A 23,441-nucleotide genomic window follows, 5' to 3' on the forward strand; every position below is an offset into this window, starting at 1 on the left:
TGCAAGTCTGTGGGAGAGGGTCTCATCTTGCAGTGTGGGAGAGGGTCTCATCTTGCAGTGGTCTCATCTTGCACTGGTGACGACGACGACGATGATGATAATGGTGACTGTGGTGATTAATATATTTAGTGTCCGCGTGGCATGATCGCTACCACACGTGCCAGCGTTTATACCCGTAGTTTCGTTATGTACAGTCATGAACAAATTAAACGCGAACACGAAAATATTAACCAGGACACAAAAAAATAAAAAAGGAATACTGTTCATTGAGGGTTAATAATGGTGCGTTATTGGTATATTTGGAACGTCACATTTCCACATTTTGTTACTGTTATGGAGCCTTTCGGCAGTTACATTTGCACGGAAATAAATCGCGCTTTTTGTGTGTTCTAGTTCATATTTTCGTGTTCGCGTTTCATTTGTCGATGACGGTACGTGTACTACGAAGATAAATCTGAAAAAAAAAATTGGAATTTGAGCTTCAAAAACATATTTTTTATTTTGGAATGAAAGAATCGGCGCTTCCGAAGATAGAATTCAGGATCGCTTTAGAAGCGGAAAGAGAACATGTGGTAGCCAGAAGAAGACCAACGGGCGTGGTACTTGAGGGACGCAAGAGCAGTATCGGGCAATCACCACGCGAGATCCATAAATGCAGCACGGCAAATAAGCGTTTTAGTAAGCACAAACAGCATTTCATGGGGTGATATAAATAACCGAAGTGACAGAAATCTGGTGGGGGAGGGGGCATTTTTTTTTTTTTTTTTGGAGGGGGTTGTGTAAGTTTGGGTAGTCTAAGAAACCGGGTATTAAAAAAGTGTTCGGGGGGAAAAGAAGCAGTGCATACAACTGAAAAGAAATCTGGCGGAAACAACAGGACATATAAACTCAGGGCCACATTTTACGGCACAGCTTCTCGAAGCAAGTGAGAGAAATCTAGAGAGAGAGAGAGAGAGAGAGAGAGAGATGTGCATGAGTTGTGGAATGTAGCATGACAATCTTACACTGGTACACTTTTGGAGAAACAAAAATCAAAATCTGCAGCGCTGTCCGCTGTAGCAGATACACACACGAAATCACCGCATTCTTTGCGATTCTTCCACACAAACTTCTCCATCGCGTACTGCACAACCAAGTCACACAGTTACAGAGCTCTCGGTGCGGAACAGGCTCGAGGAAGCTTGGCCTTATGGTCGGCCGTCCTCTTAGTGTGCCCACAACACTCCACGCAAGTCCTCAGTGTTCCTTCTCCACTACCGCTTGTCCTTTTTTTGCGCACGTTCAAATAACTGGTGATAAGTAAAAATAGTCGAGAGCACTGCACTGCTCACAACCGCATGAGCCATCACACCTACGGCCGAGCGAGGCTATGAGTCGTCCGATGACGTGCTGCCTTAAGAGCCACTCCTCATGAAAGTCCGTGAGTGGAATGTACTCGGCGACGCAGTCACCGGAAGAAAAGAAAAAAAAAAGGCCACGGCACACGCTGGGCAGCTAAACGAACTAGGTACGTAAGTGTTTGTTCACAAGTGTTTGTTCACGGGAGACAAAATGGAGCCCCTGGTTCGGAAACATGACCGCCGTCGAGCGTCGGCCCAAGCACGTGCCTTTTAACTTGAAACAAGTATGGGCGGAGAAGGCTTCGAGGAACTTGGCAGCCGGAGCCTTTTGGAAGAACGTTCGCCACAGTCCCCAATCATTCCTTGTGACGGCCACCGGAAGCCTTTACGAAAAGCCGAGACTACCGGCGCCCCGTGAAGGCATGCTTCCCGCTGGGCTTCCAGCACTTGCAGGAGCCGTTGACGAGGAACCAGTCGTAGTACATCCGCACGATGTAGCAGCCCACGCTGTCGTGGCCGTCGCACTTCTCCTTCGGCGTCCGGGGGGACGTGGCCCTGGGTCCTGAGGCGTCGTTGCGCCTTTTGATCTGCTGCACCCGCCGCTGCTGCGGGTGCGGTGGCGGGTGGTGCTGCTGCGACCGCTTCTGCGACTGCTGGTCGGCGCCCACTCGCCGGTGGAGGTACTGCTGGAAGTCGTGGAAGTCGCCCACCGACGGCGGTGGTTGCAGCAGGGGCGACTGGGGGTGAGGCTGAGGATAGTAGGCCGACTGCGCTGGTGGAGGTACGGGTGCCCTGCGGCGCTCCGGCGAGCTGGTGGGAAAGACGGCGTTGGGGTAGAAGATCTCCGCGACCAGGAGGCTCACCCAGCGCGGGGACTCGTGGCACAGGCCTCCGTCCACGAAGTCGCATCGACTTGACCTGCGAGTGAATGAATGCAATCAGAAAAGGCCCAACCGAAGAGTATTTATGAACAGCTGAGCCCTTTCAGAGGCGCCTACTCACATGCACTTAGTCTGCTGCACCGTCTGGGTGAGGTATCCCTCGTGCGGGATCTGCACCACGTACTTCCAGACGCCCTGGTAGTTGCGAGCGAACGTCGGCGTCACGTATTCCTCCAGGGACGGACAGGGCGTGGGTGGAAGTCCACCCGCGCCCTCCACGTCGTTCTCGAGGCTCGACTGCTGCGCTGAGTCGGAAGGCTTGGACTTCTTGCGGGTGCTGCTGTACACGTTTGCGAGGAGCTTGATGGGTGAGCTGTCGCTGGTCATCAGGTCGAGCACGGTCACCAGCGGGCTTGACGCCACCGACGAGGTCGCACCCGTGGCGCCCGTCAGAGCCGAAAGAACCTGCGTCAGCGGTGACCTGCGAACACACGTTCTCATCCCATCGTTATCATACTCAGCATCAGCCGTTGGCTGTCACAGCAGCCCAACGATTTCTCCGAAGGTTTTCTGTCTGCTCCATCCTACGCCCAGCTCAAATGTTTTGTCCTCGGTTGTTCCTATTGCATCTCACAACATATTTTCCAACTGCATCTATGGATGCCAACTACATCTATGGATGGTCCCGTGGCTCGCTATTTCTCGCAGGTTTCACCTATTACTTATCCTTCGCATTGTAAACTATACCCATTCGTTTTACAACCACAGAGAATTTTAAAGACGATAGTCTTTCTTGAGTTACTTAGACCCAGAAACTTTGGTCTGTCTGTTTGTCTGCTTGCCTGTCTGTCTGTCTGTCTGTCTGTCTGTCTGTGACTCGATTCAGCCACCCGCCAAAGTGAAACGAAGTCTGCGCAATAGTCTTATATACCCACAGCCAAATCTAAACGTCTAAGTCCGGTTTATATGTTCATACTTGTCAACATTGTTGAACAAGAACAGGTCATTACGCAAATATAAGACAAAAAATTAATAAACAAGGGATATTTCGCGTGTTACTTTATAAAAAAAACATAGATGCTTGATTTTTGCGGAAAGAAATACTACATCCATTGCAAAAAAAAATACAATAAAGTGATACACTGTCGCCTGCTGTCGCCCGCGCCATAGCTTCTGGCGGCATTTTAAGAAATCAAGCGACAACAGTTACGAAAGGTCCCACTAGATAGGTCCACGTTCTGCTTGGAACGCACGTGGACTAGGGCAACGCGGTTCTATAAACGTTGAAGTAGGGCGCTTCGATTCACGCGTGTCTCCGCCGTACTGCAGCGCTGGCATCGAGGCACCCGGCCTGGAGCAGTGGAACGCGGTAAATTGAAATTGACCTGAGTAAACCATTAGCGTGATTATCTTGGGAAGAGGGCGACGCAAGAGGAACAACATGAGAGGTGAGCGGGAAAGCGAAGGGCGGCATTTACTTGCCAAATGTCGACAAATACTATCGTATTTTGTCGACATTCGCAACGAAAGGAGCAGATACGCTCCCAATTTTTTGTTACAGAACGAAACTTAAGATTATCGTTGGGATTATCGTTGGGATATCTTTGACCGCTGCGTGGACAAAATTGCGAATTGGGGAAGAGCGTGAAAGGTGGCCGAGGGAGAGAGAAGAGACAGCTACGAGGAAGGGGCGGCAGAAGACTGCCGTCTTTCGGCGACATTTTCCGCGAAGCGAGCAGATACGCAGCCAACTTCGTCACTGCATGAAACCTTACGCACTGCCTGCTCAGCAATCGACTTCCGTAAAGGACCTCCAGCCGCACATCCCGAGTTCATATTCTAGTTACACTGACCTGTTCACTATGGGTGGCGCCGGCGTCGTCGAGATGGCGTCCGGGCTGATGGCGTTGATGATGTCCGCTGCGTACGTGAGCATGTTGAGCAGGTTGCCCTGGCCGCCGCTGCCTCCGCTGTTAGCAGACGACGAGCCGGACGATGAGGAAGTCGCGGACGACGTAGAAGTGCCTGCCTGCACCTTGTCTGAGATTGCGGGCGTCCGGGCGGTCAGCATCTGCAGAATGGTCTGCAACACGGCTGTCGAGACACGGGCGGTCGACAGGGCGGAATACAGGGTGCACAGTCTGCGAGAGAAATCGGAGACATCGAGTTAACCGGGCGGGAAATTCTGGCTAGTGGTTGGTACATTTTGATAAAATACACGCGAGGAAAACAAGTCCGGTATACATAGAATACTACGATGTATGAAGAAAAGAAGAGAACAGGAACATTGCAGAGTTGCGCGCACGAGTGGAAATCCGCGTGCATCAACTGAATCGTGCAAATAGCGTTTGAGTGATCCTTTGTAGTTTGTATACCACACGCTGCAGTGACAACTTCTAACCTTTTATGCAATATACGAAAGTTGCGCAACAAATTCTCTCGCACGAATGACATACGATGGACTTTTGGCAGGATTGTAAACTGATTTGACCACAAGTGTCAACGTCACCCCAATCACCCTATTGGGGCAGTATACCTTTAGCTAGTCCTTAAAGGGGCCCAGGAACATTTACGGTTGAGATGCACGGACATTTGTTACCAAAAGCAAGGCACTCACGTTCCGCTCCCATGCTGGCACAGCTGCCTGAACGTTGCGTTCACACCCCTGGCCAGCTCTTCCATGGTTGACGTATACGACTTGGCTTCTCGGACTTTCCCCCTCTGTGTGTCTTGGAGGAGTGACTCGCCTACTCCGTCGTCGGCCGAGCGGGTGAGGTTGGACGCCGCAACAAGAGACCGTCGGCCACGTCGCCTACGTCAGGAAGAACCAGAGGTTGCTAGTTTGAACAGCATGCTCACGGTTTACAAAAGTTGCAAATTGCAAAATGTAAGAAGTATCAAGCACTTAAAAAAAAGAAACTTCCCGTCCTCTGGCTGTCAATAAAAAAAAATCCTGGGCCATCTCAACTAACTTGAAGCCTGGGGAGGGGCGAAGTATGTGGTGTATAAGTTCATTCAAAGATTGTAGCCTATCTCTTGCCACAGGGCGCGCGCTGATTGGGCGCCGTAAAAGTGCCAGTGGGAGGTGCAATCGCGCGCTTGCTGAGGCGGTGGCGCCCTTTCTTGCGTTTAACCGGAATTAAGCAATTAAATGAGACAGACTGGTCGTAAGTTGTCTTCGTGTCACACGCCGCAGCATGCTAATAAGTATGCTTTACAGGAGAAAACCTGGCGTTTGAAACCAATTTTGAGACGGAATTTAAGAAATTTCTGCTATTAATGTAATTAAGTCGTGATTATTTCTGTATTTTAAACCAGTTTAAATCATGTCAGCTTATTTTGTACCGGTTTTATCCGTTATACACTCGTCGTTGACCATCGTTTGACAACTTGATTTGCCGAGACGACATGCGACGACGACGACAGGAGACGCCGATAGTCCGAGTCCCGAAGGTGCTTCGCCCCTAAAAGGAAACGCAGCGCCTATACCATTCGCGTGCACAGAGGTATGCCGCTATTCCACACAGCTTCAAAGTCATCCACCATCCCACGTTGCAGTTGTTGCCGACGCTCAGCCACGTCGAGGGAATGAAAGTCACAGTACCGTTTCCTTGTGGCCGCCCGGTTCAGCTTGCAAGCTCTAACTCGTTTCTCGTTTACTACGTATATGATGTACTTGCGAATGCTCTCACTAACTTCTAGTTTCTTTCAGCCGACCTTCCTCGGACGCGTAGTAAATGTTCTTAGCCAAACGGGCATCTACTCCTCCGGAGCTTCGAAGCCTCAGTCGGGCTCATAACGATTGATTAGCCGACTAGCTACTGATATAAAGTTAAAGACACCCAGTGCCCCGGTCACTGAACGGCGCACTAGATCGGCATCGCACAGATTCGTGTGAGTGTATCCGAATAATTACCGCTAGCTCTTTCTTTTATTTTTCCCAAGCAGGCACGACGATAATCGTGCGGGCATGCAAAATTTCGGGAATACCAGTTCAACCATTGCTTGAGCGGGGCATCAGACAAAAGCCCTGCTATGTTGTTGCTCGCAAACAGAATAATCCGACAGCAAGATTGGTCAAGACACCAAGTGTTCTCCTTCTAACACGGATCTCAATATTTTAAATCAAGTGTCATAAGGGCAATTCTTATAAAACAGATATTTTAACAAATCGCCAACCGCGGCTGTAACTCACAGCAAACTTCAAGTGGTCTCCTCTAAAGTATTTTTTTTTTTTGGCTGCGTCTAATCTCGCGGTAATTTCCACGAAAGATGGCTGGGCTAAAATTTGCTGAATAATATTACGTCCCAACGTAACCTAACGTAACATAACCCCACCGAACCTAACGTAACCTAACCGAACGCGTCACAACCTACCCAAATTCAGCCCAACTGCAACAAACCTAATATAAACCAGCCCAATTAGCGACACGAAACACAACCTATATTAAACGTAATTTAACCCATTCAAGAAATCCTGCACGTCGAACTCTTCATATAGTACTAACCAGAATAATAAAAAAGCATTAAAGAAGTCACAATGACCGAAAAACTCCGAAAGCTAAAAAAAAAAATCACACCGTAGGACTCGAACCTGAGCCTTCTCGTTTGATTGATTGATTGTAGGGTTTAACGCGCCGACGCAACGCAGGCGATGAGGTGCGGCGTAGTGGAGGGCTCCGGATTAATTTTGACTACCTGGGGATCTTTAACGCGCGCCGAAATCTCGTACACACGGGCGGTATTGGTTTTCGCCTCCAACAGAAAAGCGGCAGCCGCGGCCGGGAATCGAACCCGCGACCTCGTGCTCAGCATCGCAACGCCTTAGCCACTGAGCCACCGCGGCGGGTGAGCCTTCTCGTTTAAAACCAATTACTATATCACAGCGCCAAAGGTGAAGGTGCAAACACAGCTTTTTAGGGAATAGTTATCCCATAGAATCTCCGGGTAGCGTTCTTAGCCAATGAGAGGTGACTGACATGAGAAATTTCTGGCCGTAATTCTCACGGCTGCCGTGATAATAGACACTACCTTTTTTTTTTTACTTTGGGCATGCCTAAAAATTGCAAACGCGTTTGAATACACGGCTGTGGGATGTTTACGATAAAACGTCGTTAATCGGCTCAAGTCGATTCGATCGAGGCGGGATGCGGCCCTCGCGCTCATACCTGTGGTAGTAGTTGAAGACGTGTCCAGGAGGTACGGCGAACAGGCCCCCGTACCCTGGCGGCGGTCTGCCGGCGAACCTGGCCACCTTGGGCAGATTCGGGTCCTTGCGCAGAAGCGGCAGCGTCCTCGAGAGGAACTCCAGGGTTTTCTTCTTGATGACTTCGCTGAGGGAAAGATTAAGTGTGGAATATACCGCTACGCGTGTTTTTGCTCAAACGTGCTTTACGGGCTACCAAAGCTCTGATAGAGTACCTGCAACACACAGGTCTAGACCAGTCGCTGTGAATAACTCGCCGTATCTGCACGCATCAACTTCTTGAACATCATCGCCATCATCTTCATCACGTCATCAACTGGCGTAGAAAGTTAGCCATTTTATCCCAGCTAACATCGCCAGACTTCATTAAAGATATCTCTCTCTCTCTCTCTCTCTCTCTCTCTCTGATTATTGAGATACAAAACATGGCGCCTGTGACAAGCTCACGCTCAAGAGTTGACTAGACGAGGTTGGTGAATAGGGCTATCTTGGACGTGTTGTGAGTTTCGTTCTAAACTTTGAGAACGGTTTCGGGTAGGCAATTGCTGTGAGCTTGGGAGAATTTTGCTAGCATTGTGAAGTAATGCACAATAAGCTACCTCTTTCACTAAGAAGAAATGTGTGCAACCAGTGTGCGCTCCTAGTGATGACTTATGGCGCAGAAACTCGTAAAGTTATGAGAATTCAAAAATGATAATTAAGGTCGGCCCGAAGAACCACGAAGCGGATAATTAGAGATTAGAAACGCTTAGAGGTAGGAAGCGACCATTGTCATGTGTCAGGGCATCCCTGGAGAGGGGATGCATAAAAACCCCTGAAAAGAAAAAAAAAGAACAAAGAAACGGCCATTTGAAGTGCGCGCCAGGAGCGCACCAATGAGAGAACGCCAGCGCCTAAACCCCAAGGCATCATGGTCAAATATGGCAGCGCACTGGTCAGCCAATTAGAGAACGCCGCGCCGGAAACCAGTGTCGTGATGACCATATATGCACAAGGAAAGGCAAGGAGCCAATGAGAGTGCGACACGAGAGAGCCCAGAGGGGTTAAAATCGGGTACACAAAAAGAAGCGCGAGCCGAGAAACCGGAGAGGCAAGAAACAAGAAGGCGGCAGGAGCACGTGTGCTTCAAGGAACGAGTCAGGGCGACGTGGCCAGGCCAACGCCTACCAAGTCTGGGCGGGAGCGGGCCGACTTCGCATCGGCTGCGGCATCTATAGGCGCACCACGAACCTGTGTCTTCGTGGCCCCAGCGGCAGCGGTCGGACACCTGCGGCCAACGTCCACGGTCCGTCGATCTCTTCACGGCGCCGATAGGCTACGTTCGTGCCGTGCCTACTTGGAACGTCCAGCGGCAGCGGCTACCAGGGGGTAGCCTCCGAAGAAACCTCAGGACGCGCGGAGCTCACGCCGTCCAAGAAACGGCCGCGCGTATCGAGTGCCGGGCCGGCATCAAGGACCTCCAGCGGCAGCGGCTACCAGGGGGTAGCCTCCGAAGAAACCTCAGGACGCGCGGAGCCCACGCCGTCCAAGAAACGGCCGCGCGTATCGAGTGCTGGGCCGGCATCAAGGACCTCCAGCGGCAGCGGCTACAAGGGGGTAGGCTCCGAAGGAACCTCAGGACGCGCGGAGCCCACGCCATCCAAGAAACGGCCGCGCGTATCGAGTGCCGGGCCGGCATCAAGGACCTCCAGCGGCAGCGGCTACCAGGGGGTAGCCTCCGAAGAAACCTCAGGACGCGCGGAGCCCACGCCGTCCAAGAAACGGCCGCGCGTATCGAGTGCCGGGCCGGCATAAAGGACCTCCAGCGGCAGCGGCTACAAGGGGGTAGCCTCCGAAGAAACCTCAGGACGCGCGGAGCCCACGCCGTCCAAGAAACGGCCGCGCGTATCGAGTGCCGAGCCGGCATCAAGGACCTCCAGCGGCAGCGGCTACCAGGGGGTAGCCTCAGAAGAAACCTCAGGACGCGCGGAGCCCACGCCGTCCAAGAAACGGCCGCGCGTATCGAGTGCCGGGCCGGCATCAAGGACCTCCAGCGGCAGCGGCTACCAGGGGGTAGCCTCCGAAGAAACCTCAGGACGCGCGGAGCCCACGCCGTCCAAGAAATGGCCGTGCGTGTCGAGTGCCGGGCCGGCATCAAGGACCTCCAGCGGCAGCGGCTACCAGGGGGTAGCCTCCGAAGAAACCTCAGGACGCGCGGAGCCCACGCCATCCAAGAAACGGCCGCGCGTATCGAGTGCCGGGCCGGCATCAAGGACCTCCGGCGGCAGCGGCTACCAGGAAACAAGTCAGGACGCGCGGAGCCCACGCCGTCCAAGGAGTGATCGCGCGCATCGAACGCCGGCACCGAAGCGAGACGAGGACAGCTATCACCGAGTCGCGGCCACGCAACGGGTGCGACACGTCAGCGCCGACGACCGGGTAGGCCAGTCCATTAGAGACGCAGTCGTAGTGCACAACTACGGAGTTGTGCGAAAGAGTGTTTATCATTTGTGTGTAGTTTAATTATTGAGTGCTTTGCGTTAGGGTTTTTCAAGTGTGCATTAAATGGGTGTTATGTTAAACCTTTCAACGGCTTTCCCGCGTCCATCTCTCTGAGCTGGTAAAGACAACCTCGCCATCCGTTCAAGTGACAACCATCTTGTATTCGGGACAATGCCGGGTATAAGACATCATAGCTTGAATTAACAGAAAGAAGTGGATCTGGGAGATCCACTTTTAAGCGCTAAAACTTAAAACCACCACGGCAACTGGGGAGTGGCTGGAAGGATTGTAGAACACCGATAACTCGGCGCATGGGTGAGAAAAAGAAATTTGTTGGCGACGAGTCGTTTCGGACAGCGCAGGAAATATTAGCCTTCACATATGATTCATTCAAGGTTTAACGCGCCGGCCCTACACAGGCGATGAGGTTCGCCGTAGTGGATGGCTCCGGATTAATTTTGACCACCATGGGATCTTTACGTGCGTCGAAATTTCGAACACACGGGGGGCGTTTTCGCTTTTCGCCTCCGTCACAAGAGCAGCCGCCGCGGCCGGGAATCGAGCCCGCGCCCTTGGGCTCAGGGACCTAAATAGGCTGATGATATGTATACAGGTGGTGAGTTCAAGGCGCCGCTTCTGTTGTCCCAAACAAAAGAAAATAGTTTGCGAAACTGGCGTCTGCTGTCCCCTGAATAAAAGACGGAGGGATAGGTGATCGGAATCGTTAGTAAGACGTTAGTACAATGTCGTACAACGTCGTTAGTACAATCGTTAGTACAACGCCGCTTGCCATGCACCCTGTCCTTGCTCAGCTGGGCACTCACAAAGGGTAGGGTTCCCCGACGGGCCGCTGTCCCATGGGGTTGAGCGGAATGAAGCCCTTGTTGAGGTCTCCGCACAGCGTGTCTCGCGGCGAGAACCGTCCGTACACCACGCGCTCGGGGCAGTGCACGTTGGCCCTGTGGTAGGGCGGCTTGCGCACCCGCGGAGGGCGGTCGTGCGGACGCCGAGCCTTCTGGAAGGCGTAGTAGCCCCGAGGGTGGCCCATCGCCTCGCGGCCCTGCAGGGTGCCGGCTTCCGCTGAGGCGGGGGCAGTGGCAGCGGCAGGGGGCGTCGGGATGTCCGAGGCGGGGGGAGGGGGCGACAACGACGCCACCGGGCTGGTTGGAGTCGCCTCCTCGGTGGCAGTCCCGGGGTCAGCGCATAGCGCCAGTCCGATTGCGAGCGCGAGGAGCAGCAGGCAGCGACTAACAGGCATCTGCGAGTGTAAGAAAGGAACGAGGAAAAATTCGAGATTTCTCTCTACAAATCCTTTTGCGGCATTTTTTGTTTGTCCTCTACAGGAAGGGTGTCATGTTCCCGCCACACATCCCACTCGTTCTTTAGTGGAGAGCGGGTTTGAAAATTTGCTAATAATGAACATGTAACGGCCTCATCACTGCGTTGGAATATTGCTCCGGGCGATGCAAGTGCTTGCGAAGCGAAGCTTTGCATGTCAAGACGAAAGGACAATCCGGCGGTCCAGTGTACGCAGAAAACACCACCGCAACCCCGTGCGCATGCGCAGAAAAACCAGGTTGCAGAGGAGTGTGGAGTGAGGGGGGAGCGAAATGCGTCTCTCTCAGAGCAGAGCGCTCGCGCAGCGAGCTATTGCGTCAAGCACCGCTCAAGCGACAATGGCGGGGGCGGGGCGGTCGGAGACGCGCGTTACAGCATCACTGGTTAACGATCTGTAGGGAGGAATAGGTATTTTTTAACAACGAAGCTGTTTAGCAAATTATAATTTTTCGTGTCCGCAGTTGAAAATACAAAAAAAAAAATGCCGAGTGCGCGCTCGTGAGCGTGGGCCTCACGGCGACCGCCCGGCAGTTAACAGAACCAAGACAATGCCTAGCGCTCGTGTGTGCGTGTCTTGCAACGACCACCCAGCCTACCCTGCTCAGGTTTGTCAAGCCAAGCATACCCACTTAGCGAGATTGGCCAAGATTGGCAAAAAAAAAAACCCAGTGTTCACCGTAATCGTGGGAACACTTGCTCGGAACGAGGACTCCAGATTTCGCCGTAATCGTGTCAACACTTGCTCGGAACGAGAAAGACACGCCATAGCGTACGCTCCTCCAAAATGATGTCCAATGGTTATCACTTTCGCAAAAATGAAAGAAGCTCACACTTACAGCAATAATGGCGGAGTAAAAGTCGTTGCGGGAGCGAAGAAGAAGCAAATCGGCTGCAATCGTGGACTTCAACCTCGGTGATGGTCGTGATGGTTGCGTACAGCTTCGCTACCTTCAAGTCTTACGTGTTAGTGTGAGCTTCCCCCATTTTTTTTTAATAACGTAAGCATCAGATATCGACAAGGGAGGTCCTGGATCAGGAAAGCAATGTGTAATTGGGTCGATCAACTACAAAATGAGCGAATACTGTAAATAAGTCTTATATTCATTTAAACTGTATAGGATGTCGTCATTGTCGTATACTCTTACCGATGGCCCACAGCGGGAAGGCGTTGTTCATTTATCGTTATGCCCTAAAGCACTGGTTCTCAACCCTGGGTGGTTTAGGAAGCTGGTACCCCCGTGTGAAGGGTAGAAAGGACGGTGAGAGAGGACATTTCCAGAGCAGTTCGCTCTTGGTATAAAGTTGCTTGTACGCCAATACGCCAATTTCCTGCTCCCCTTTCGTGCGTCTGGCTTTCTGGCAAAGCTTTGGTGCTATGAAAGCAGCCAACTTACTATTGCGCGCTATGCGGAGAAGTTAGCGCAGTAAGGGTGCCTTGAGGCGAAGCCAACGTTTCGCAATCGCACGAACGGTTGGAAGAATACAAGAAGGGGAGCGAGATGCCCCTAAGTGTCTTCGCGGGCCCCTTCAGCGACTACAAGGCGGCTACAGCTCCAATAAGAATGCCTTGGGGCGCCTGAGTTTACTCATGTGCTTTGAACGCGAAAGCATTGCGGCTTTCCTTGATGATATCACGAATACTATTCTCAACTGTTATACCCCGTGTTTGCGTCTCTTTATTCGTTTACCTTCGTATTTCAGCGCAAATTACTTGGGCAGGCAGACTGGCGACACTTCAAGCCACAGCCCCCCTGTAATCAGAGGCTTTTCTGTGGCTGGTGGGCGCCTGGTCTACTCACGCGCGGTCACGTTCATCTGTCACGCGACGTGACGTCAGCGCCACGCGCACTAGGCTTACACTTGTTCCGCCGCTTGTAGTGTGCTGATGTAACGCGGTAGTAACGCCCTCGGCTCGTTCGATTACCATACGAACTCAAGTGTATCAAATTTTCTTTTCAAATTAATTGATTTACTTTATCCAAATTAATCCACATACACACTTTGGCAGACATTCCGGCACTGGCGTGTTTTTTTTTACTCCTAACAGCGGCGGCTGAACAACGCCACTTATTGGCGCAATGCGGCATCTTGGCCCAACCGCTACCACGCACTACGCACGGAGTAACCATGACGGACCAGCTACAGGATTGGAAATATTGCTGAGTTTTCTGCAGGTGTGCTGGCTTGAAAAGCTTCTTCAATCGTTAAAAAGTGACAAGTGGCTCGAGATGTATATTCACCGCGACATCGTACCTGCATTTTGCTGTTTATTGTTTTGGTATTCATTGTTTCTTTCTATTTGGTTGATTTTCTCTTCCAGCATTTCTCTTCACATTTTGCTTCTAGTATCTGTTTGTCTTTTATTTTCACCCCCTCTTCATTTTCCCCTTTCGCTGCAGTCACATGACAATCTGTCGTGCAACCCTTCTCGTTAGCAGGCTCTCGATAATGAGCCCTCCGTCTCACTCCACCACCCCTATTGCCACTACTTCTCGTCTAACAGCGTTTCGGGAAGGTGTAATACTCTCCCTTGCCTTTTTACTCCCTTCGTCTTGTTTTTAAAGAAGAGAAAGTGCACTCTGCCAGATCTAGGCATGAAATCTTGTGGGGGCACAAAGTAAAGCGTCATGGTTCGCTGAGTCGCCCAGGAAAAGAGGGCGCTTTTGTTTATGTACACAGCTTTGTTGCATGAGTTTATCTTTTTTTTGTTATCATTTCAGTCGAGAGAAAAACGCGGGCGGCGTTTCTCAGAAGAGCGAAGCCATTCGTGGCTTCTTTTCGTAGCGCAACCGCTCTCCGTGACGAGTAAAGAGAGGGCAACGCCGCGCGGCAGTTTCCTGGCGCAGATGCTGAGTGGTTCCATTTTCTATATAATTGGTCAAAACGAGCGTAAACGTTTCTCCGTGCTCAAAATAAATGGTATCACTCGCTCAGTTATACTGAAAGGGGGAGAGTCTGAACATTTGCCTTCTACTACGCACCAAGAAGAATGAAGGGTAGGGCTGCGGCAGCTAGCGCAGGGAAGCTCAGTTTAGGCTGTCAGGCACGCAGTATGCAGTGAGGGTCATGAACTGCAGGCCTAGCCAAATTAAGATTCTTTAATGTGCGCCGAACTTTCGGCGTCGCTTTTGCATTTCGCTGCCATAAGGATTTGAGCCTTTACGGCGTGGAACCGGACCCACGCCATCATGTGCAGTGTAAAGGCGTCCTATCCACTAAATGTCACTAGTATTGGGCCCACAGTCGGGACTGAGTCATGATGGAGTGGTTTTGCGACACACGTGAGGGTACGGCTAGCTTTTTGCTAAAGTCAGGTATAATCACATTCCACCAGAAGTAAGCACATAGGCCCCTACGTGATAAAACTAACGTGCGCGCTGCCAAATTAAACAAACACACAAGTGATTACAGACAGACCCACCGACAGAGAGACAGACCTTATACCAGTTGAGGCAAGCAAAGAAACCCAAACGCATCTGTCAAGATGCCCTCAACTGGTCGGCATTTGGCCTTCTTAGGTCCTTCAAGTTCGTACATGGTTATCAAACTGTTTATATTGCCCCAGAGAAAAAAAAGTCTTTCCGGCAATGCATTCTTGTACAGTACTGAAGCCATCTTTAAAGGAGTTCGGTGTGTACTAAAAAAAAAAGCTTTTAACTGCACAGCACTTCAGGAGCTCGCCTTGTCGTCGTAGCTCACTCGCTGGAGCCAAATAGAGCCACACGGCGTTCCGTCGTAGCGGCTGTCGTCGCGGCGTAACCTAGATGCTTCGAAAGCCAAGCGGTTTACACAGTCATACGCGTTCGAAACTCGCGAACCGCTGGCGCTTGTCATACATCTCCCCGTTGTTTAGCGCAAAGAAAACTATAGGTACATTTGAGACAAATATGCGTAATTAACCAGCAACGCCCGCGTTCATTTAGTTAGGAACGCTCATTGGGTTGGTTTTTACGATAGTAAGCGAAAAAAAAAAAAAAAAAGCGGCAGTGCAACGCCAGCACGTGCGGGAGGAAAAGCAAGTACAAAAAGAACAGAACTCCCGCTGGCGCAGTTTCAGGCACGGGGCACGCCAGCACTGCGAGGGCGGGAAATTTGAAATGCGTGGGCCAAACCTCCATTGAATTCATCAGGAGAGGAATGAGACAGGGCGGCGAAGAGCGTGATGGGTGGCAAGAGTAAGCGGATAACGGTGCCATGGCCCATTATGGCGAATCACTGCTCTGCACTTCCGGCGGCATTAATAATGAGTGAAACGGCTTTAAATTTTTTCCTGCACAACCGTTGGAGTCAATGAGCGCTGAATGGACGTACATAGGTAATAATCCGCAGAACAAAGAACGGTCGTCTGCACTTGTCCACAGCTGGTCACGGGGCAACCCATGAGAGCGTCATGAACTATAATGTCATTGCTTTAAATGCTGATTCACTAGAGCCAACCGCGGTATTTGCGCTGCACAAGCAGAGCTGTCAGTGTCATGCACCGAACTCCACGCGCGTACGCACCCAGGAAGTAACCCCGTTGGGCCTGAACCGCATCGTTGCTACCAACGACTATAATACCCTCAGATGCGAGGATTAAGGGACGTAAATATGCGCGCCGGAGAGGTACCACCGCGTCCTTGTACAGATTAAACGCGGTGCTGTATAACCCAGAACAATGCGTGCGTACCATGCGTGGACCAGCGGATCCGCAAGGGGTTCACGTTTCAAAGAGGGGAGGGGAGGCATCGCTCTCGGAGGCCTTTGTCTCGGGGTATGTACAGAGAAGGCCGTGACCCCGGATTCTTTCCGTGACGTAGCACACGCATGCCGAACGCCGCACGGCGAAGGGAGAGGCAGGGCGCCATTGTCCGTGTGACCAGCTTGTGCCCTGGCTCGTGACAGAGATCCTGGTGGCACCATGCCGCGCGACACGCCTTGCCGAAGACGCCGCTGCCGAAGTCGCGCATGCGCGAGCGCCTCGTGTCGTCTTGCTCGGTCGCAACCACGCGCCGAATCTTGGCGCTCGGTTATTAACGATTCGCTCGCTCTTTTGCGTGTCCTACTTTGTTTCGGTCCGCGGGCCCTCACGTATTGCGGATCTCTTGTTCATGGATGTCTGTACCGGATGGTACGTGTGTACATACGGCGTCACGTGCGGCATCACGTTCCGCGACGGCTGTTTTTCAGGCAGCAGCGAAAAACGAAAACTCCGTGTGCGGAGATTTCACCTTGCGGTAACGATTCTCAAGCGGTCTTAACAGATACGTAGCTTTCAACCATGGCGCTCCTTATAGCCCAAGTCCAGAATTCGGAGAGCAAAACACACAAAAATTTGAATTTGAAGTCCGAGGCTTATCAAAGACACGGACTGCTAAAAACTACCGCAACATTTTTTTTTCTGCTGCTCTTCCAGGATATAACTGATGAATAACTGGACTTTGCTGATTTGCCGAATGGCACGTTCGTTTTGTGCTCCAGCTCCGGTAAGAAATGTAAGTGTATCGGTTTCTCACACCGTGGATGGCTATGTCAGTTACCGTTTCTCCCCTTCACAGAAAAAAAAAACTGTGGTTGATTCCTCTGTCATCGGAATCGGTAAAACACGAAAGTGAAATGTGCAGCGAAATCTGCAACTGAGCATGATTTGTGGTTCGGCGGCTGTCTTGCGGGTGTGCTTGGCGAACGGCGTCCTGCTGGCGGGTCGCTTCGGTAAAGGTGTACTGGAGTCATTTCCTTGGCGGATATGACATCAGTGAAATGCTGGTGTATCCCGGCATAAAACACCATCGTGTTAAAATTTAAAACCAGAAATTGAACAACCCTAAGTATACCGTACCCTTTAGTACAGTAGCAGCTCAGCCGCGGCCGCCGACCTCGCGCCGCCAGAGCAGTGCACCGTGTGACCTCAGAACCTGTCCCGAGCCGGGAGCCACGAGGCACGAGTCACCCGGCCGGCAGTTGGAATCCAGACACCGAGCCGACAGCACCGAGCTCGACTCTGCCACGCAGGATCAGCACCGGCGCCACGGCTCGCCCGTCTCCACCGCTGTTCGCCTTCTGCTAACCTCTCGGCCCTCCTCAATAAATGAAGGCGGGACCTCTTTTCACGCCCCCTTCAGTAGTAAAGTTTGCTTTCCCACACGAAGCCTCTGTGTGCAGGGGTGCACCCTTTACAGGCCACTTGCTTCGTTGTATTGGCGTCACTTCCGTGACGGATATGACGCCAGCGAAATCTTTGTGTATCCAGGAATAAAACACTTTCGTGTTAAAAAAAGAGGGGTGGGGGGGTCGTCTCGCCGTGCTGGCGACCCACAGGCCCGGAAACCAATGGAGCATGGAATATACATCAGTAGGTAGGCACAGGCATTACTCTAGCTGCAGGGTTGAACTGTTCACAGCCTAGAGGAACGCGACCGAATGCACCCTGACATACGCTCAACCGGAGCTCAGGCTACCGCGGAGCAAAAACCGCCGTCATTGAGCGCCCGTGCAACATATGCGCTTAAAATATCTTGGAACGCTGAGAACTCCAGACCCAGCGCAGTTCACGGCGCCCATATCTGTGTAGGCAGAGTGAGCGTGGGAGTTAAACTAATGGCTATTTTGGGTCCTTGGTCAGGGTTATGGTGTACTAGAAGAGAGAGGTGTGTCGTGCGGGGCTGGTCGGGAGAGGGGGGGGGGGGAGTCCATTTTGCGATGAAAATTTCTGCTGGGGAGCTCCTGTTGTAAGCAGCGCCCCTGGTGGCCGTTGCTTCCCAGAGGGCTTTACAAGTTTTGTTCGTTAAAGTAATCCTTATTTATTGCTCCAATTAGTCTTATCTCTCTGTTTTATGGCATAAATATTTGTAAACAAAACTTAACTGTTTAGTTTGGCTAAAACGTTTTTGGCGCTGCCTGCAACAGGAGTTCCTCAGCGAACGCCGGCGCTCCGTACAATTTTTTCATCGCAAGAAGGACTTGCGTTCTCCATTGGTTCGCCCCCCGCACGACACACCTGTATCTTCTTGTACCCTCTGCTTGAAAACCCATGAGTATTGCTCAGAAGGACGATACACGTCGGGAAGACAACAGGACGAGCGCAACTAACATTTATTCAAGGGCTCATGCCCCCAAATATATGACAAAATTGGCGCATGCGCGGAACATACACATGCAAAACGCCTAGAAAAAACATGTTCGATATTCACACTTTGACGATTGAACATGTTTTTCTAGGCGTTTTGCATGTGTATGTTCGGCGCATGCGCCAATTTTGTCATATATTTGGGGGCATGAGCCCTTGAATAAATCATTTGTTAGTTGTGCTCATCCTGTTGTCTTCCCGATGTGTGTCGTCCTTCTGAGCAATCCTCATGGCTTTTCAAGTATCAGACCAACTATCCCGTCAACAAATCTTGTTGTACCCTCTAGTCGGGTCCAAGTGAGGCTGCGCGTGCAACCAAAGCTCTTTTGGTGTTTCTGCGCAGCATACCTGTGTACACGATGTTCTGTGGGAAGCATTTATTGTCAGCATCTGTGTGTGTGTGTGACAGAATTACGTGCGCATCATCCCACGTTCTCTCATTTTCGTTGCTGTTATTGCTTTTTACTTCTTTTTAAACACGTAAGCATTTTTATGCGCCTTCAACAAGAGAACCTGTTTGTCCGTCTACAAGGCTTGATGAGTCGCACTTTTACGGCGCGGGAAAAAAAGCACTTGCGCGTTTATATTTTGATACGAGAGCCTAAATTGCTCTTGGAAAGTTGTCCTTCTGGCAATGCAATAAAGTTTAGCAGTGAAGTTGCATTTATAGAATATGTGGAGTCACATTACGGACGTGTTTAATAAAAGACCCTAAAGCCTCCGTACAAGCCCCTAGAGCTTTCATACTTGGCGCTAGAAAAGTGTCTTACCGAAAGTTGGGCTAGTTGGTACATCGCGTGAAAAAAAAAAAAAAGCAAAAGTCTTTGTGCATAGTAGTGACGTCGACTTTAAAGGGGCTAGGCGTAAAACATTTAATAGGGATAGAGGGGCTGTTATGGCGGCATTTATTGTTATCAGACTGCTTACATTACACTGGACAATATGTATTCCCAGCAATGCATATGTGTCTATAATCGAAGCCGTCTTTATAGGGGCTCAGAGTACAGTGCTTAGTAGGGATATATGGAATCATATGGGGGCGTCGAATAAAAGGTCCTACGGGTGTCATATTTTGATATAAGATTGTTCATATTGCCGTCAAAAATGTCACTCGAGCCATAAATATGTGTATAGTAGTGAAAACTACTTTAAATTGGCTTGATGTGTAGCGTGGCCCCTTACGCATTTACCTGGCAATTCGCACTTTAAGGGTTCTGTAGTGCCTCCTAATCTGGTGTAGGTGGCTAGGCGAAACGGCGCGGCTAACGTCACGTTCACCATCAAACACATATAATGTCTTGGCTTGGCTAAGGAAATGCATCTTGACCGTTTCCCTTCACGCTTCAGACCTTACCAGACGACCCGCATGCTAAGAGTTTTCTGCTTTTACAACAGCAATTAGCAGTGGTCTGGCAGTAACTGTGGGGGAGCTGTAGTTGTCATGTCTCAAGTTTTGCTTTTAGCGGCTGAAATGGCACTTTAGCAAGAAGTAGAATATAAAGAAGCACCCGTGCATGAACATTGTCGTAGAGGTTAATTATAGGGAAAGGAATATATGAGAAGCTATGTAGAACACCAGAAAATAACACACACACACACGCACACACACACGCACGCACACACACACACATACACGCACGCGCGCACACACACACACACACACACACACACACACACACACACACACACACAAACAAGCAAACAACTAAATGATGCTGCCCAAAATTCGGACGCTGGAAACTTGATGGTTACAAACATCATCCTGAAACCCCGAAGGTCGTGGCTCGCAGATGTGCAAACTGCATGAGATGTGTCTAGACGGGGGCATGCCGCCAGCTTTTCTTACGCATCGACGCATTTCTGGTTATTTTTCTGTCGTTACTTCTATAACTGCTCTTTAGAATGTGCGTCTTTAGCCTATGTTGAGAAACAATGAGAGAATACCCTAAGATACTTTAATCTCACAAAAGAACAGTTAGCCGAGCAGCAGTCAATCACTTACCTTTCCAGTAGTCGGTTTTGTATCCTGGAGATGACGACGCCCTTGACCGGAGCAGTACAGTCTTCAAATCCCGCACGGCGGTAATTCCATCGCGCCGCGCCGCCGGACACCTTTCTCCCGACGGGATCAAATGTGAGCGCGCAGGCCCTTCCTGCCCCCCGCCCTAGGCGCGATGTAACCGCTCCCACGCCGACAGATCGCAAGAGTGGCGACCTTCACTTCTGACTCCTCCAGGATGCATCACCGCAGTGCAAGCCGAATCCAGCGGCTCGCGGAGTGTTCTGGAAAGACGGAGCAGACTCTCTCGGTCTTCTTGCCTTGCCGGCACCGGAGTAATCTTCTCAGATCAAAGTAGGTCCTTAAGCTTAACCAGCAGTGTAATGGAGCGACGAATGCCGTGTAGGCGGCAGAGCGCTAAGCATCCGACTGGAAGAGGGCGGCCCCTTCTGCCGGGGCGGGAATCCTAAGCATCCGGAAGCGGGAGACGTCGTCCTCTATGGGCGGAGATCTCGGATTTGCCGGCTGCCTCGGTGCCGCCATCATGGCTCGTTTGTCGGCCGCCTCTCGGGCTATCTCTTCCCAGCAAGCACTCGCTGCTACCGCTATGTAGACGCCGCCGCCGTTGTCGGAGTCGGCGAGGACGCCAGTCGTTCGTTGGCAGCGGCAAGGTCACGGTCAGACCTACCCCCTCTCTCCCGCCAACGACCGCTCCCACAGCGCCCAACCGCTGATGTCCCCCACTCCGCCCTCTCTTCAAGAGGAGTTTACGCAAAGCGGAGCGGCGGCAGAGCAAGCCGCCGAGTGTGACACCCCCCGAATGTCGCACTGACGGCCGTAGCGAATGCGGGATTTGCCCGGTCAGGCGGAAACGCCGATGTTTCATTTGCGTGTACGTTTCCGCGTTGCAGGAAGTTCCGTTGATGTGCCTCTTGTTCGGGTCTGCCGAAGGGAAGAAGACAAAGCAACAGAAAAGCTGCAGGGATTTCAGTGTGCGTCGTTTATTTTCCTTGGGCAATGGTAGAAGTGATATTTGTACATCAGTTTACGGGAAGAGAACCAAGGTGTTTTATTTATGTTTCTGCGAGCTTCGAAATATGCGCCAGAGTGCGTTTATCAAGCGGTATTCATTTCTAAATAAAATTCAAGCGATGTTTATTTCCTCACCGGATCCGACTGTACACAGAATACAAAATGGTTCCTGCTACGCCTTATTTCTTCTATGCTTCTCTGAATGTGAACAGAACACGACACTGTCTGCTTATCCACATCATTCTTTTTTTAACCTTGTTGAAAAAAAAAAAAGGATTCGGCTGAGCTGACTCAAAGAAGAGGTTGGAGATACAAAAAGAAAGCTATCCAAGATGCGTCAGCTAAATTTTTTTTCTTCAGGGGCCTTACATGACACGCCCGTGCCATTTAAAAGTAAAAAAAAGAATAATCCAGGAACTCCCAACTGCGAATTGTCAGATTAAAAAATGCGTAAGCAGCTATGCTGTACACACAGCCCCTACGAATTTGGCTGCACTGCAATACACAAATGAATTACTCAGAATACCTTTTACAGAGGCAATGTAAGCAGTCTGATATGAAAGTATGAAGCCCCTAGGGATATCTCCATAAGATACCATGTATTCCCACAAAGCACTTTACACAGAGCCATTTTAAAGTCTGCTTTACTGTTATACACAAGTGCATTGCTGGGAATACAATATTTTGATTGATTGTAGGGTTTAACGCGCCGACGCAACGCAGGCGATGAGGCGCGCCGTAGTGGAGGGCTCCGGATTAATTTTGACCACCTGGGGATCTTTAACGTGCGCCTAAATCTCCTGCACACGGGCGTTTTTGCTTTTAGCCTCAACCAGAAAAGCGGCCGCCACGGCCGGGAATCGAACCCACATCCTGGTGCTCAGCAGCACAACACCTTAGCCACTGAGCCACCGCGGCGGGTCAGTAACATTATGAGCAGTATGGCATTGAAGTAGGAAGGACTTAGGGCCTCTCATCAATTACCTCTATAATGCCCGTTGTATCCCTACCAAATGCTCTACATCAAGGCCCTGAAATTTAGCTTCGCTGCTGTGCAGTAATGCATTTCTGAAAGACAGTTTTTCAGGGGCAATATCAGACGTCTGGTGTCGAAATATTGACATTTTAATAATTAATAACACTTACTTACATGCTGAAAGTGCGAAAATTTAGACGTTATATGCGGAAAGACGATTTTCCTCGCAGAGACCACGCAGAAATGCGTACGCATTTAAAGATATCGCACAAGAATCCACTTGGATACGCGCAAATTACCAAATCGCCCCATTATGCGAATGTCGTCGCTGGTTCCTTTGATGTGTGCGGTAATTATCGTTTATTGACTTCAGCCACAAATGCTCCTATCTAGCATTTCTGTACGTTGGTAAATCAGTGCCAGCGTACAGACGTGGTGTTGTAAGAACAGGCGGAAACAGAAAGAAGTCAGTGTTTTCGGTGAACGACGATTGCTGATACGGCCAGCACATGTAATGGCTAGTTTCGGCGGAAATTGTTTCGTGGCATGTCCCCAGGCATCGAACAGGCAACAGTACGTCTACGAAAGTGTGATAACCTCCGTATATCTTTTCTGCGAGAAGTTCGTACAATGCGACACGATGCGAAGGGTAAAATGTCGACAAAAGTAATTTGTCTTTTTCCACAATTGAAATTCGCGTCCGGGAGAGGGAAATAGAATGAAAGCGTACCTTAAGCATTGATTTTTTTTTACAATTGTTATGGTATTTTAATAATGTTTAGCTATTCATTTGTTGCACTTTGCAACAAATAAACACAGGCGGCTGTACGAAGCCTCTAGTAGATCATAGGCATATAAGCAGGTAGGCATATAGGCAAAAAGAATGGATTACAAGTATACGTCAAGCAGTTTTCACACGGATGCGGAACTTCGCCATCCTTTCTTTTGTTTTCGTATATATTTTTTTTCCTTTCAGTAGTTGCCGCGCTAATAGTGTACCGCAGTTTACCGGTGTCTTGCATTCCAGGGGCATGGCCACCCAGGTGATAGCTGTTATGATGGCTTTTCTTCCACACTCACCCT

The 23,441-nt window shown here is 50.6% G+C and overlaps 1 protein-coding gene across 1 annotated transcript; it reads right to left on the minus strand.

The window, feature by feature from the left end:
- Window positions 1–506: 506 nt before the first annotated feature.
- Window positions 507–21,103, minus strand: Spz6 (Spaetzle domain-containing protein 6). Its single transcript, XM_077676782.1, has 7 exons — window positions 20,354–21,103; window positions 10,733–11,166; window positions 7,390–7,554; window positions 4,839–5,033; window positions 4,075–4,362; window positions 2,343–2,702; window positions 507–2,258 (listed from the first exon to the last, which is right to left on the minus strand). The coding sequence occupies exons 2-7, from the start codon at window positions 11,164–11,166 to the stop codon at window positions 1,742–1,744; spliced, it is 1,959 nt and encodes a 652-aa protein (XP_077532908.1). The 5' UTR covers window positions 20,354–21,103; the 3' UTR covers window positions 507–1,741.
- Between the last annotated feature and the right edge of the window lie 2,338 nt (window positions 21,104–23,441).

This window comes from Haemaphysalis longicornis, unplaced genomic scaffold (genome assembly GCF_048455015.1).
Source record: "Haemaphysalis longicornis isolate Haplotype H1 unplaced genomic scaffold, Haemaphysalis longicornis Haplotype H1 scaffold_7, whole genome shotgun sequence".
NCBI classification, from domain to species: Eukaryota; Metazoa; Arthropoda; class Arachnida; order Ixodida; family Ixodidae; genus Haemaphysalis; species Haemaphysalis longicornis.

Excerpts from the sequence above, each read along its gene's own strand:
- Spz6 (XM_077676782.1), bottom strand. The coding sequence starts at position 11,166 with ATGCCTGTTAGTCGCTGCCTGCTGCTCCTCGCGCTCGCAATCGGACTG. Across the intron at positions 7,555-10,732 it reads GTCGGGGAACCCTACCCTTT|CGAAGTCATCAAGAAGAAAA; the intron begins GTGAGTGCCCAG and ends TCTTTCCCTCAG. Across the intron at positions 5,034-7,389 it reads GTCTTCAACTACTACCACAG|GCGACGTGGCCGACGGTCTC; the intron begins GTATGAGCGCGA and ends TTCCTGACGTAG.